This window comes from Haliotis rubra, unplaced genomic scaffold (genome assembly GCF_003918875.1).
Source record: "Haliotis rubra isolate DU_JTF1 unplaced genomic scaffold, ASM391887v1 Scf429, whole genome shotgun sequence".
Lineage (NCBI taxonomy): Eukaryota > Metazoa > Mollusca > Gastropoda > Lepetellida > Haliotidae > Haliotis > Haliotis rubra.
Genome location: NW_025767112.1, coordinates 754,473 through 769,850, shown reverse-complemented (window position 1 = coordinate 769,850; position 15,378 = coordinate 754,473). Strand labels below are relative to the sequence as shown.

The following is a 15,378-nucleotide window of genomic DNA, read 5'->3' as shown; positions in this document are numbered from 1 at the left end:
TTTATATATGTAATAACCCCTACGGGAACTTCATAATGGCACTGTAATTCATATAATTCCTGCTGCTATAATACATAAGTTCTACCAGCTGCCATAGATGGGGTACTACAATATTTAGATATTATGATAATAATAATAATCATAATAATAATAATAATAATAATAATAATAAGTCGACTCCAAAGTGGAGAAGCGACCCCAATTGTACATGTAACACAAGTACTGGGCTTAAGACTAATGTAGGCTTAAGATATACATAAATAGCAACAAACTCCGTGGAGTTGTAAGCTAGATAATACTGAATTAGTATATACAGAAATAATCTCGTGAGACTATGTCTCATCGTCCGCGAGGAACTGTCAACTGCTGTGTGAGGACTAAGGGACCGAAATGGTGAATACCTGAGACGTCCTCGGTGGCGTTATCTCTCAGATAGTTGTTGGCAAACACCATGTCGGATATCCAAAGCAGCCCTCCATAGTGGTATTCAACGAGCAATTTCCGAGTAGAGCGAGTGTCGGAGCCAGTGCTCTAATTTCATGGGATTAGATGCTCTTGGAGGGTCGAGTCCTGCAGCCTAGTGGGCTCGAAGTATGACAGTTCTGATCCAAATCGATATTGTGGTACGAGAGACTTCGGTCTGAGTCGCTGTCAAAGAGGGATGAATAACCGCTTGAGTTTTCATTGCCTCGTTTTGGATCGTTGTAGATAAACTATGAATGCTCTGACTGAGCATAATGATAGGTCAAGCGTATCATGAGGTCCGAGGATCGAGGAAAGTGCAGGGACGTGGAATAATCTTTTGCAAATATTTTCCCTAGCAGGATTGGAACTGTATATTTCAGATTCATATGCGGACGCTGTACCTTACAGCCACCAGGCCGACTCTGGTTGACCTGGCAATTGATTCTTGGCGATAAAGTCCCATCTCGGTCTCATATGCACTGTGTTTTGATTGTCATCAAAACGTGATCTCTCGTAATCTAGAGCGTGGATTTCTGACATCCTGGCTGCCGTTGCTAGGGATAACAGGAACAGTGTTTTCTGCGTCAGAAATTCGAACGATGTTGATTCCAGTGGTTCATAAGCCTCACATGTGAGGTGTTGGAACACTATATTTAGATCCCATACTGGAGCGCGAAACCTCTATTTCTGATCCTCCAATCAGAATGAACGAAGTAAGGCCAGTAACTCTGGCGTTTTCATTAGCTTGGCACCCGTTCTCATAGTTATCACTGAACTTAGTGCTGCGAGATATGTTGACAGTGTCGAGCCTTTTAGACGTTTAATTTGTCGTAGGTGACAAAGGTAGTCTGCCACTTGAGGATGTGTAGCATTTCTAGCTGTAAATCCCTTTTTTAGCAGCGTATATCTCAAAACTGTGTCACTTGTCATAATACAAGTTGCGTGTAGCATTGCGTAAAGCAAGCGTGACTGCTTTTGCCGCTCTGGCTGAGTAACCTCTGTTGTTTAACACGCTTAAAAACAGTCCATACGTAAAGTTGGAATGCTTCTGGGTTTCCGTGCGCTTATTTTGTGTGAGGATGTACTAGTAGATTCGTACACTCTGGTAGTTGCAGTAGAAGCAGTCCTGGGTCTTGTATGAAAATATGAATTCCTATTCTCGCTGGCCAAAAGGCGTGCCCCAAATAGTTGTGGGTCTCTCGCCTGACTGATTTCTGCAATACCCTAGGTATTAGAGCTGGTGGAAAACACGTAAGAGTTTAGACCTAGGCAGGAGATGCTTCGCATGTCCGTTGCCCCTGTGTTATTAGTTGAACCTTGTGGGGAAGAGAACTCTTCAAGGTTCAACCCTCTCTTATATGATCTGTTTGAAGATCTTTAAATATAGCATCCAGTCTGTTGAGAATGGCTGCGTTGAACATGATAGTGTACTGCTAACACATTCTTGGTTCTTGGAATGTGGTGTTTACTGCTATGGATAGTCAATTTGACTGTTATGCTGATCAACTGAAAGCAGAGGTCCAGAAGGTTCGCCAACTTTTGTTGATCCTTCTGTGAATGCAGACAGTCCCTGTGGAGGTGACTGTGTGTACCGTTAGATGAGCATTTATAAAAAGCTGATCCGGTGAAGTATGGCGTTTATTGCTGGTTTCATTTCCAGCCTGTGGAAGTGCAGATCGTGTCTGCTATGGTCCATATCACAGCTGACATATTGTTGTCAAGATGTGGTCCCACTCTAGGAGAGATGCGTCCCCATAGAGATGCGTCTTTGTACTGTGACTCCGCTAATTAGGTGCGTCTGCAACCCTCCTCACACGGAGTTCACCATATATAGATATAGGTTATAACCTGTCCGTATCATCCGGTTGTACATTCATGAAGACCAGTAGTGGGCGTAATGATAATTCTCTTTGCATTTCATGTCTTGTGCTGAAGAGCGAAACCCCAACAGATTCCACCACTTCGTAGTAAAAACGGAGAGAGTAGTGCTTGAGATACAAAAACTTGTATCTATATCCTACAAACTTGACACCCTTCCCGTGTCTGTAAGGAAATGAAGCGATGGCTGACTCTGTGACTGCCATCGTTGAAACTTTATGTAAAAATCGCCTGACTGCCGTGCCCTCGTCCTTAATTGACAGGGGAGGTCTCTAACCCCATGAAGGCAGCCAAATCATGAAGGTCCAGTCTAACTGAACTGTAATGGAGGCGTTGCTCGCTCACTGACATGTTGTTGTCACTTGCAACCCATGTCTTGAACTGTGAACTATGACCGACCTCTGCGCAGGGCGTTGTCCCTCGCGGTCCAATCAGAACAAAGCATTTTGATTCTGTAGTGTAGCCGCGCTGTGATGTCACCGGTGTAGCAGGAAAAAGAACCTTGTATAATCTAGTGCCGTCGTTGATATTTGATCAATTGTCGGTCTTGTCCGTAACTTTCCGAAGTTACACGAGTGACCACGTGTGTCGAGGGTTAATGGTAAACGCCCGAATATTTCGCCGTGTAATATCAATGCTGGGTAGGTTATTTTCCTGGCTGCTGTGAATGTAACTTCAGTCTTGAAGATAATGCCGTCGTCCTTCTATAGGCTCAATAAAACTTTTACGTTGTCAGCTTGTAGACTGCATACATCAATGCAGCGTCGTAATTGTAGAATTAATGCTGAACTTCTCAGGAAATCGTTGACGATTATGTATTTTACTTGCTGTAGCAAGGCTGCTGTTCAATTCCGATATTGAAATTGTCTGCAGATCTGTCCGAAGGTGAAGATCTCTATAAGGTCATGAATCTACTAATGTAGATATATCAATCTATGTGAATCCTGTCCTGGATTCCGTCTGATGGTCCATGCTAGTGATGAATACTGACAAGATTATCTCTCTTGTACTGTATTATCTATCTTTCGTCTGTGTACCGATGAAGATATTCCCATTCTAGGATGATGCTATTTCGTGTCCTAGTTGTATAATCTTGACGATCTGCGTAGTGATCTGCGTAGTGGTCAACTTGGTGTGCCTGTATGGCTCCTTGCATGTAGATAATCGTTTCGTAGTCCGGAATTGCCTACCTGGCAATATATACGGAAATGGTGATTCCTGTGATGATCTGCGAAGCGTCGTTGATGCCCTTGATGTAGGTAGTCGGCCATCCTTTATTAGGCTCTTCATCTGTAGACAGTCCTTCGCGTAACTTATAGACTATAAGTAACGTTCTGTTAAAAGTTAAGTACTGCGACGTCTCTGTCTTGTGGATGTCTGTGCGAATGCCTTCGCGCAGGCTCGGTGATGACATGTAGCGTTTAGTTGATAGACAAAGTACTGTGATGTTTAGGGTGACCTGTAGCTTCGCGAAGGTCCTAGTGAATCCCTCGACAAACTATAGGACGAAGATGTCTTGTAAACTGTAGCTGACGTCCTTCGCAAAGGGCTTCGCGAAGGCTCATCTGAGTCCGTACTTGGGGAGTGGTGACTGGTTCTACGCGACCGCCTATGCGAACGCTTGTCATCTGATTCTGTATCCGGGGATGGAAGAATTCTCCTTCGCGAATGTCTTCACGAACGCTGAATCCGTATCTGTGAGTAGATCTACGATGTGAACGACGAAGAGATCAACGTGGAGACAGGCGAGGAGATCGACGTGGAAAACGGCGTGACGAGCTGCGTCTGTATGGTGACCTTCGCGGAGATCTATGTGGTGAACGTTGATAGCTTCGCGAAGCTCTCGGTGAATCCCTCGATGACCTTCTAGACGAAGATGACTTGGATGCTGAACATCTGGGTCCTTCGTGGCGGTGGGCTGTGACGACCTTCGCGAAGGTGGCTTCCTCGACGATGGCTTCGTAGCAGTTGCTTCGCTGACAGGGGGTCCCTCTGATGTGACCGCTACGTTGGAGCCTTCGCGAAGGCTCAAGGCTGGTTGCCTCTCCAGACCGTAGCGGTCTTACATCATCTCCATAATCTGACGCATCAGGTCGTCTGGGACGGTCTACGATGAAGTAGTAGCTGCCCCATCTGCGTTGGTAGAGACGGGACCCTCAGGAAGATCATCGGACATCAGCGTTGGTACATCAGGCTGCATGTTGATCTGCGCTGACATCAATGTTGCCGACATCGGTCATTCTTTTGATGTACATCAGGTATGATGATCGGCTGATCATCATACAGGCCCAAATCTGCGACGGGAACAATCTCGGCTGAGAAAGTTCTAGTAGACTTCGTTGATTTCCCCTCAGAGGTCGACGCTGCCCTGGGGGCTCGGAGTCTGCGTTGAGATGCAGTAGAAGCCCTCTAGTCTTCGGCTGCGATGACGGGATGTCTGGGGAAGCAGGACGCTGAACACCAGACGGGAGGGTGGTCGACCAACAGCAGTTGACTGGCGAGGGGTTCAGGTGTATCAGTCATGGCTAGACTCTGCTTACGTGACCTATCTGCTGCGCGTCTCAAATGCAAAGTAAATATTTATTAAAGGCAGAATTGGATAAATTAGTACAGCAACTGCAACGTGAAGAAAATGAACATGGCGCAGTACAGCTAGGGCATATTAAATGCGGATCAGCAGCAGAAAAACGTAACCTGCAAATAGTACAGATTTTCATCAATGTAATCACTGAACAATCACGGCGTCCCGTGAATAAACAGTAGAAACACGAATAAATATCAATACATAATGTTGAAGGATACTAGCTAAACCTCTATAGATGCCTATCAGAGGTAACTAACTAAAAATAATCGTTGTCGTAAGGATATAAAGTGTAGGGAGACACAGGTGCTCTCACATCCTGCTCACTGGGCGAAGAAGGAGAGAGTGAAGCATATGGGCAGAGGTGGCGCCTCCGTTCCCGCACATTTTGGGAGAGGGAGGCAACTCGTGGTGGGTTCTAATTAGTGATTTTACATTGAAGGGAGCTTCAATTAGGGAGATACAAGTGTTCCACTATGTTCGCAAGAAGAAGAAGACAAGCAAAAGAGCATGAGTCAGGATAAGGAAAAATTAGCTACTGTAGATTGTGTTTTGGTGGACCACCAGGGGAAATAGCTACTGTAGATTGTGTTTTGGTGGACTACCAGGGGAAATAGCTATTGTAGATTGTGTTTTAGTGGACCACAATGGAAAATAGCTACTGTACATTGTGTTTTGGTGGACCACAATGGAAAATAGCTACTGTAGATTGTGTTTTGGTGGACCACAAGGGGAAATAGCTACCACAGATTGTGTTTTGGTGGACCACAAGGGGAAATAGCTACTGTAGATTGTGTTTTGGTGGACTACCAGGGGAAATAGCTATTGTAGATTGTGTTTTAGTGGACCACAATGGAAAATAGCTACTGTAAATTGTGTTTTGGTGGACCACAATGGAAAATAGCTACTGTAGATTGTGTTTTGGTGGACCACAAGGGGAAATAGCTACTGTAGATTGTGTTTTGGTGGACCACAAGGGGAAATAGCTACTGTAGATTGTGTTTTGGTGGACCACAAGGGGAAATAGCTACCACAGATTGTGTCTTGGTGGACCACCAGGAATAAACTGACTGACTGACTGAGTTTAGTTTAACGCTGCTTTTAGCAATATTCCAGCAATATCATGGCGGGGGACACCAGAAATGGGCTTAACACATTGTGCCCATGTGGGGAATCGAACCCGGGTCTTCGGCGTGACGAGCCAACGCTTTAACCACTGGGCTACCCCACCGCCCCACCAGGAATAAAGACAACACAGTTACTTGGAATTAATAATTGATTTATTTACCCACAATGAGAATTTGAAGAAACAGAAATCTTAGAATACACAAATTTTATTTTGATCCTAAACCAGTGAGCAAAAGGCAATCCAGTGTTAGATGCATGTATTTGTAGGAATGATAAAGTTGACTCACCATTTTTAGGTGTGAGAAGCCAGCTGTAAAGAAAGCCAGCAGCAATGGAGAAGTACAAAACCACTCCATGCTGCTTACTGACAGTTGTGTTGATCTGGTCGATGGTAATAGGAGACAAATCCATAGTTGTTCCGTTAAACAAGCCTGCAGAACCTGCTTGCCTTTCAAGTAGCAGATCAATGAAAGCACGAGTGCATGCCCTTTCAGCCACAGCAAGTGCTTCCTCAGGACGACTAAGGTCCACCAACACTCTCTGAAAGAAGACAAAGATTTTGTACAACACGGGTGGATAAAAACTGCACTATTACTCTCTGATTAACTCACAACTGTTTCAGCTGTTGGGGTAGTTATAAGCACAAGAACTACAGAAATGTGGAAGTGTGGTTGTCACGACATTAGCTTGCTTAACTGTAAGTCAGGTGAATAAGTAGTTAGTACTGGCCAAGTTGAAAATGTGAGAAACGTCAGTTGTGGGGCAATAATATACCGACTCCAATATTGACCTTGCTGCCAGTTGTACTCTCTGTACAGTGGTTGATGGCTAATTATTTTTAGGTTTCAATATATTTTCCATATTTCTTTTCTGGTTAAGATTCCCCAAACGTGTCTCTTCACGTTTGATGATGTTTCAAATATTTCTTTAAATCAAAGATGAAATCAGCTGGAAATTCCAATTGTGATACCTTGAAAATAAATGGAACCCCACTTCACACTTCACTGACAAACATACACATTTAATTTCAGCCAAATCCATACAACCATTTCAGAGAAGCTGAAAATACATAAAGAATTAACTAAAATATCATTGCAATGTTCTGAATCACCTAAATTATAGCTACTTTGTTGCAAAAACCAAAACAGAATAATTATCTCAAATGAAAGAATGTTTAATCTGAATGTCAAGTAAGCGATGACTTAATTTAAGAGTCTTGGTATCCATCTTACTAAAGATTAATTCCTCTTATCATGCTATAAATCCATTACAACACTTAATTACCTATCTTACGTAGGCTTACCATCTGAAACGGCTGATGTCATCTGCCCGATACTTAATGTCAAGGGTTCAAAATAGTTAAAAACCCCATGAAATATCATTCCTATATATATTTGGTAGACACACAATCTGATTCTGTTGTGTTTGTTGAACTTAACAACAATATGACATGCCACATAAACATGTAAGTCAATATAAATACTGTCGTGACTTTCAAGGGAAAAAATCAGTTCTTAAATTCATGTTTCTCAAACATAATGAATAAAGAGAGAGTCTGTCAGAGTACATTGTGGCACATTCAACCCAATAACTGAGCCTGACCCTTCCCCTCTTTACAAACAAACATCTTACATCTGATGTGCTTAAAAACAGTGCATAGTGTATATTATATATATTCTGCATAACAGGAACCCTCATTTGGAATAACTAAAAAAATCCTTGATGGCAAATGTCATCATTATATGGCAAATGTCATCATTATATGGCAAGCCAGATGTGTGTACAAAGTTTTAAGCAGAAATATTGAGCATGTTCTTCTGCAGTGGAAACTGAGGCTGATAGACAAAGTCTGTTTCTGTATCCTGGCACTTGTTTCTTTAGGCTTGGGATAAGAAGAATGTGAACAGGGGCTACTGCTAAACAATGAATATTGCAGGCACTTGTTTCTTTAGGCTTGGGATAAGAAGAATGTGAACAGGGGCTACTGCTAAACAATGAATATTGCAGGCACTTGTTTCTTTAGGCTTCAGATAAGAAGAATGTGACCAGGGGCTACAGCTAAACAATGAATATTGCAGGCATACAGTTGAGCAAATGTTGAATCTAGTCAAGTCAAGATACATATAATCAACACAATATTGAGATAACCGAGATACAAAATGAGGCATAAACATGTTTCTGAGTTGGTCATTACCTGAAGTGTTTGGTAGCATGCTGATTGCAGGTCAAACAATGACAGTTTGTAGTCACTGCTCCACTGAGATTCTCGCCGGATTGTCTCAAACAAGTCAGCTGCTTTATATAGCTGGATTTGACACTCATCCAACCGTCCATCTCCCCATAGAGACAGCCCAAGTCGATGCCTTATTTTGGCCTCATCTTCACGCCGTCCTAACTGCTCAGCAATGTTCAGTCCTTGCTCCAGGTACTGAACAGCTTTTGTATGGTGCCCTAGTGCATGGTGTACTCTTCCTGCAATATTAATAAAACTTAAACATATAAAACAGAGGCACTTCTGTTAAACTTTATTGAATCATTGTCAAGGCAAATGTGTAATTTGTTTGAAAGTTATGACATACATAGAAGGAAAATGTTCCTTAGCTCACCTTGACATCAGTGTCAGTGTATTTTGTCTCCTCTTTACCCACCCACTCACCCACTCACTCACTCACACACAAACAAACAAACGCAGAGACACATGAACACACACACATGAAAATTCTCACTCATGCATGCTCAGTCACTCACTTCATCTAAATAATGATGATACACAATTCTCTAAAAGGACCAAATCTCAGAAATTAACGATTACATTTTCACTAGTTCTTATATAACTGCCTCTATTATATACTTGAGGTAATCAAAACTCGAACAAACCTGTAGAGGTTTCTGATTCTTTGAAGAAAGTCCTCCTTGGGGTACATATAATGCATTAAAATGTCCATTTTAAAATCCTATGACAGTTGTACAATATTTTAATAAAAAATATATACAAAACAAAAACCTTTTTGTCTTGTGAGACCATCCCTACAGGGCCCCTCAGGGGCATTCTCCAATGGAATCTACCACCGATCAGAGACAGAAAAACACGCTTACCCACTCACCTGACTGCCAATGTCAATCAGGCTAGGGGCGTGGTTTAGGGCAGGGAGTAGAAATGCCAAGCTCATACACTGATTGGCTTAGAAGCATATCAATCAACCCCACCTCCCAACCAACAATGTTTGGAAGAATATGGTATGGGGGGACTTGACAACCCATTCCCCGCAACGTACACCCAGCCAGCAAAGCGCGGTGGGATGGAAATAATGAGTGAAGCGAGAACAACGCTGTAAAAGCCAATTTGAAGTGCAGGAAAATACGACCACCAAATACCATCACTGATAAAAGGAGGAATGACATAACCCAACACCAGGAAGAGCAGAATAATGTAATCTCGAAAGCTCAAACGTCAAGAGAGTTACAACTTCGCCCACTGTGAGGAGAACTGTCTGGACAAACCGAGCAGGCGCACAAGAGTGTTTCAGCTGATAGGTACGGATGAACGTGCTCGGATGGCTCCAAATAGCCACTAAGCAGATCTCCTCAATGGGCAGTGCCGCAGCATACGCCTTTGATGTGGTCACTGCCCTAAACCGAATGAGTTTACTCATGGGAATATAGCCCAAACAATGGCAGAGACAAGCCACCTTGAAATGGTTTGCTTGTTCGCCGAAATAACAGTAGAAGCACCATAACAGTAGAACAGTTGAAGATATGTTACATCTGACCACTTTCTAAATGGCATTGTGTAACCATAGCAGAACAGTTGTTTGTCCTTAAGGATAGACGCTGTTCTTATGCTATAAGCCACGTCGTAGAGAGGTACCGGACAAAGGAGGCTGAGTAAAAGCCAGGAGATCCGAGCCGAGCCTGAGAACTTAGGGCTACAAGAGTCTTGCAAACTAATGCTGACCCTATCCCTGTGAAAGACGGTCAGCTCAGGATCCACTGACATTGCGTGAATGTCGCCGGCCTATCTGCCACACATTATCGCCACAAGGAAAGCTGCCTTGGAAAGTCCACAGTACCCTGTCCGTTCAATCGAAAGCATCGGCGGCAATCGCCCTCAGATTCAGAATCCGAGAGCAAAACACTGGAATCTGGTTTGTCACTCCAGAGGCAAACAGATCCACCTGGAACGACCTGTACAACTGGGAGATAATCCCGAACTCAACTGTTGGCCTAATGTCCTCAGGAGCCAGTCATCTGTCAAAGTATGGCTGGCAAAACCGGCCCTGCGATCTGAGATCAACATCAATTTGGTGAACTCCCTTGGCGCCGCAGAGATGCTGAAGGGGAGCATGTGAAACTGGTAGCACTGCCCGTCAAAGGTAATTTTTGAAATTGGGGTGCACTGGGACATGGAAATATGCGTCTTTGAGGTCGATTGATGTCAGCCAATCCCCTGCCTTGACAGATGAGATCACTGATCGCAGTTTCTCCATCTTGAAAGAAAGCACCTCAATAATGTTGTTCAGCCCTTTTAGATTGAGAATGGGTCTGCACCCTCCATCCTTTTTGGTCACTAAGAAGTACATGGAGTAAAATCCCTTGTTTTCCTGACCTCTTCGAACCATCTTGATGGCTGCCTTGTCCAGCAATGACTGGAACTCGACATGGAGTATTTCTGCCTGGTCCCAGGAGACCGGCACTGGTGTGTGCCGCACTCCGGAGAACGGCGGTGGACCTCGCCTCCACCGTGGCATGTGGTCATCCCTGAGTGTGGACAGGACCCAGGGATTTGAAGTGACTTTCTATTTCACAAAGGAAGGTGGGAAGTCAGTGCCAACAGGGATGTTTGGCAAGAGGCAGTGAGCCTCCACAGGCAGTCCAACGTCATTGCTTGTGCGAGGGTCACCAACGGTGCCCAAGAGAGAGTTAATGGGAATCCGGGGCAGGCTTCCCCTTCCCCAAAAAGACTGCCCTTGCCCTGCGCTGCCCTTGCCTTAAGCTTTCTTGCCCTTCTTGGACTGTAGTCCATTTGACAGCCTCCTTCACCAGTGCCAAAGGATGAAAAGTGGCAAGAACCGATAGCCGATTGCGAGAAGCGGAGGGTTGTTCCAGAAAGGGCTTAGAGTCCTTAAAGGTACATACCACTTCCGCAGCCTCTCTGACTACTCTCAATGCCCCAGGAAAGAGAGTAGAACCTATCTTGTAGGGCCTGATGAGTGGCTGGCGAGTAGCAAACTACTGCCAGCCACAACCCACGAAGGCCCATGACAGAGCACATCATCTGGCTGACCCTGGTCCACTAGCTCTCCTTGCAAGACATGGAGGTATGCTGACTGGACCACCACTCAGAGCTGCTGAACGGCATTGCAATATTGCTCCTCAGAGGAGCGATACGCAGCCTTCAATGTCTGAGCATTGGTCTGGAACGACGGCAGCCACTGCCCTGCCTATCCGAGCCCAGGGAGGAACCCTAAGACCCACCCAGGTTGACAGAGGCATAAACGCACTCGTCCACCACTGGCGGCTGGAATAAGCTGTCCTCAAGCTTGAAAACGATATAAGTATCTATACCAAAACGTCGCTATTGTACAATAAAGTAGTTGATCATCCATAAAGACTTGTTATTCCTATTGCTTACAACTTCTAGAATGCCTCTCAAACAGTTCTGGCCTCGCCATTATCCAACACCTGGTGTGTTGAAATCTGATGAAGAGCAAATACCTGGTAGGAAGTTCTCTCCTGAAGGAAAATGCAGGTCTTTTTGGTCCATGCTGCAGCCGCTAGTGGTTCCCAATCATACTGGTTGGCTGGCTGATATCCAGTTATATGCATCTGTCTGGCATCTGTGCTGGAAATCACAGACTGGATGCTTCTTTCAGATATTCAGCCTTGAAGCTATTTAAATGTGCAACTCAACTTTCTTGAACAGTAATGAATTCCCTAGACTGTGGCCATCAATGTTGTGACAGAAAATCCTGTACAGTTGTCTGTTGATGTAGTAAGTCAATATGCAAACAGGTGCTGAGTTTTCATGTCCTGGCTACCATAAGGAGTCTGTCCAGTTTAATATCATGCACTACACAAACCTGAAAATAATAGTACCAAAGCATGACAAACTATCACAAGAGGTCTTTGAGTGGCATTTGATACACAGAGGGAAGAAAATTAATGGATGTCAACTTCTTTATGTTGTAAACTTCAATCTCAAAATATAGAAGTTGGCATCCATAATAATTCTTGCCTTTATGAGAAGAGGTCCATGAAAACTTAGTCTGATTTTTTTCAGAGGTTTCTTTAAGCACACATAAGAAGGAAGTGAGGTTCCCTGCCTTGAACATATGCAAGGATTCTAAACATCTTCAGCATTGGTAAATTAACTGTGTTCCAAGGATCACAGCACACTGACAAGCAAACTTAGCTAAACCTGTACAGGTTTCCAATTCTTTGAAGAGAGTCATCCTTGGGGTACATATATGCATTTTCTGCGGCTGAAAATATCATGTGACAGTTGTATCAAAGTTTTAATACAAATATTGTACAATAAATAAAAATCTTTTTTATCTATTATTCGGTAAATCAGTGAACAGAATTGCTGGGAGGTGGGCCGCCCTACCCAACCGGAAGACTCTCTTCAAAGAATTGGAAACCTCTACAGGTTTAGCTAATTCTTTTTCAGAGAGATCGCCCTTGGGGTACATATATGCATTAACTCCCAAAGACCGGAGGCCAGGGAGGAGGGAATTCTGTCAAAGTACACATAAATAGCGATCATTAGTCGTTAGGAAGAATGTAACAGACGCAACAACACTCACCTGTCACGTGTCCCGAAGCTTCCACGAGAGGCATTATGGGAGGGTAACCAGACAGGGAGGATAAGTACTTAGATCCGACCTCAGAGGTTAAGCACAGCAATTCACACACAGTGCGAAAGTAAAAAACCCCGCCCACATCATGATCTATTAGAGAGCACCGTAAAGGGGAAAAAACCAACTCACAACCGACCATAATCTCCGGAGAGAATCGAAAGGAGTTAGATAGCACAACAGCGGATATATCAATAATACACAATTGAAAGCAGCGTCAACTGTCCAGATAACCAAGACTCACTCGGTCAGGGTGGCAGGACACTGTCCACTGGAGAGAACAGAATGGCCAAAACGCACACGATCACGTGAATGTGTATCGAGCTGATAGTGCCTGATAAAAGTGCTAGGCCTGCTCCAAATTGCGCAGAGCATATCTCTTCAATGGGCGGTGCCGATGCAAAAGCCTTTGACGTGGTCACTGCCCTGACCAAGTGAGCCTTCAACCCCTCAGGGGAAGGCTTGCCCTTAGCCTGATAAGCAGCACAAATAACCGAAACAAGCCAGCGAGATAGGGTTTGCTCGCCGGCATCCCAGCCTTCCCGCCACCGTAACAGCAGAACAGATGGGTACCCGTACGGATCCCCTGTGTTCACGCTTGATATAGACCTTGAGAGTCTTTCGGACATCCAACGGGTGAGTGCTCGTAGGAGAGGACCCGATGTGGAAGGCTGGGTAAGAGTAGGAAGTTCGATAGGAGCTGTCACATGGAAAGCGTAATCGACCTTCGGACGGTAAGTATCCGGGAGGCGAATACTGACACGATCTGGATGAAACACAGTCAGGGCCGGGTCTGCCGACATAGCATGTAAGTCACCGACCCTACGCCCAGATGTTACCGCCACCAGAAATACGGCCTTCCATGATAACAACTGAATGGAAATAGCCGATAGACGTGAGAACGTAGGACGGGACAGCCAATCTAACACGATTGACAAATCCCAAGGTGGGCTGGTTCGCCTGACAGCAGGTCGAACCCGATCCACGCCAGCTAAAAAGCGCTGTAGAAGAGGGTGCTGCCCCAGAAGAGCACCATCGACAGGGGTGTGAAAAGTGGAAATAGCGGTGGAGTAGCCAGGAATGGTCGAAGCCGCCAAGCCTTCTTCCAAAAGAGCTTGCAAAAACTCCAATACTCGGACTAAATCCGCAGAAAAGGGATCTGCAGTCTCCTGATCTGAACACCAGTGCTCATAGCGAACCACCTATCCTCATATTGAACGTTTGTCGAATCCCGCCTCGAAGCCAGAATTGTGTCTGCAACTGCTGCAGGAATTCCGCTTGCTTCAAGGCTAGACCTGACAGAGGCCAAGCCACCCACTGAATCCTTGGATTGGGGTATGGCACGCCGTTCTGAGTGAGAATGTCCGGTCGCAAAGGGTAATAGAACAGGAGGCTGAGCCAGAAACCTGAGAATTACCGGAAACCAGCTCTGACGGCCATAGCGGTGCCAGTAGCACAAGTAGCCGAGCTGGCTGGGTGGACAGGTGGGAGAGGACCCGGGGAATGAGTGGTAGCGGCGGGAACGCCCAGAGCACTTTGCCCGTCCAATCCAGCAGGAAGGCGTCGGAAGCCAACGTCCTCTGGTCTGGTATTCGAGAGCAGAACACGGGTATCTGATTCGTCCCGACATTGGACCACCCGGGGACTGTGAGACACTGCTCCAGATCCTCCCAGTGAGCCCACAGACTTGCAAAAGCTTGCTGTATAGGGCGCATCCTCAAACGCGCCCGCCACACGACAGAGATAGTTGCCGCCATATGACCCAGTAGACGGAGCCAAGTCCGCGCTGGTGCCGTGGGCTGGGAGAGGAACGAAGACACCATCTCCCGTACTCTGGTGACCCGGTCGGACGACAAGGAGACAAGATCCTTGTGAGTTGTGAACCGCGCCCTGAGAAAAACCAAGTCCTGGGTGGGTACCAGGACAGATTTCTTGAGGTTTATGATCCACCCCAGTCGAACTAGAATGTCTATCACCGTGTGGGTAGAATGTAGGCTCGCTGGCTGAGGTAGAGTGCTGAGCAACCAGTCATCGAGGTAAGGGTAACAACGCCTTCCTTGCGATCGAGCGAGGGTAGCCGGCACTAACATGAGCTTGGTGAACACCCTGGGGGCAGTGGATATGCCGAAGGGGAGCACCAATAATTGGTAATACATCCCGTCGTAAGAGAACCGGAGGTACTGCTTGAACAATGGATGAATTGGCACATGTAGATATGGAACCCGCCGTCCTTCTTCGGAACGAGGAAGTACGTGGAATAAAATCCCGCCTGTTCCTCGCCCGGTGGTATGCGCTCTATTGCGGACATATGCCGGTGAACTCTGGCGGGCCTTGCTTCCACAGTGGGAGATGGCAGACACTGACGGTGGATAGCACCCAAGTGTTGCTGGTAGCCTTCTCCCACTCCGGCAGGAATAGAGAGAGGCGGCCCCCCACTGGGACGTGTGGTAAGAGGGCGTGAGTTGTCCC

The 15,378-nt window shown here is 45.5% G+C and overlaps 1 protein-coding gene across 1 annotated transcript in view; it reads right to left on the bottom strand.

The window, feature by feature from the left end:
* Positions 1-15,378, bottom strand: part of LOC124288909 (tetratricopeptide repeat protein 28-like) — a 223,761-nt gene that overhangs the window by 106,488 nt on the left and 101,895 nt on the right. The window contains 2 exon segments of the mRNA XM_046725502.1: positions 6,340-6,592; positions 8,247-8,524. Of these exon segments, the coding sequence (XP_046581458.1) occupies positions 6,340-6,592; positions 8,247-8,524 (531 nt within the window).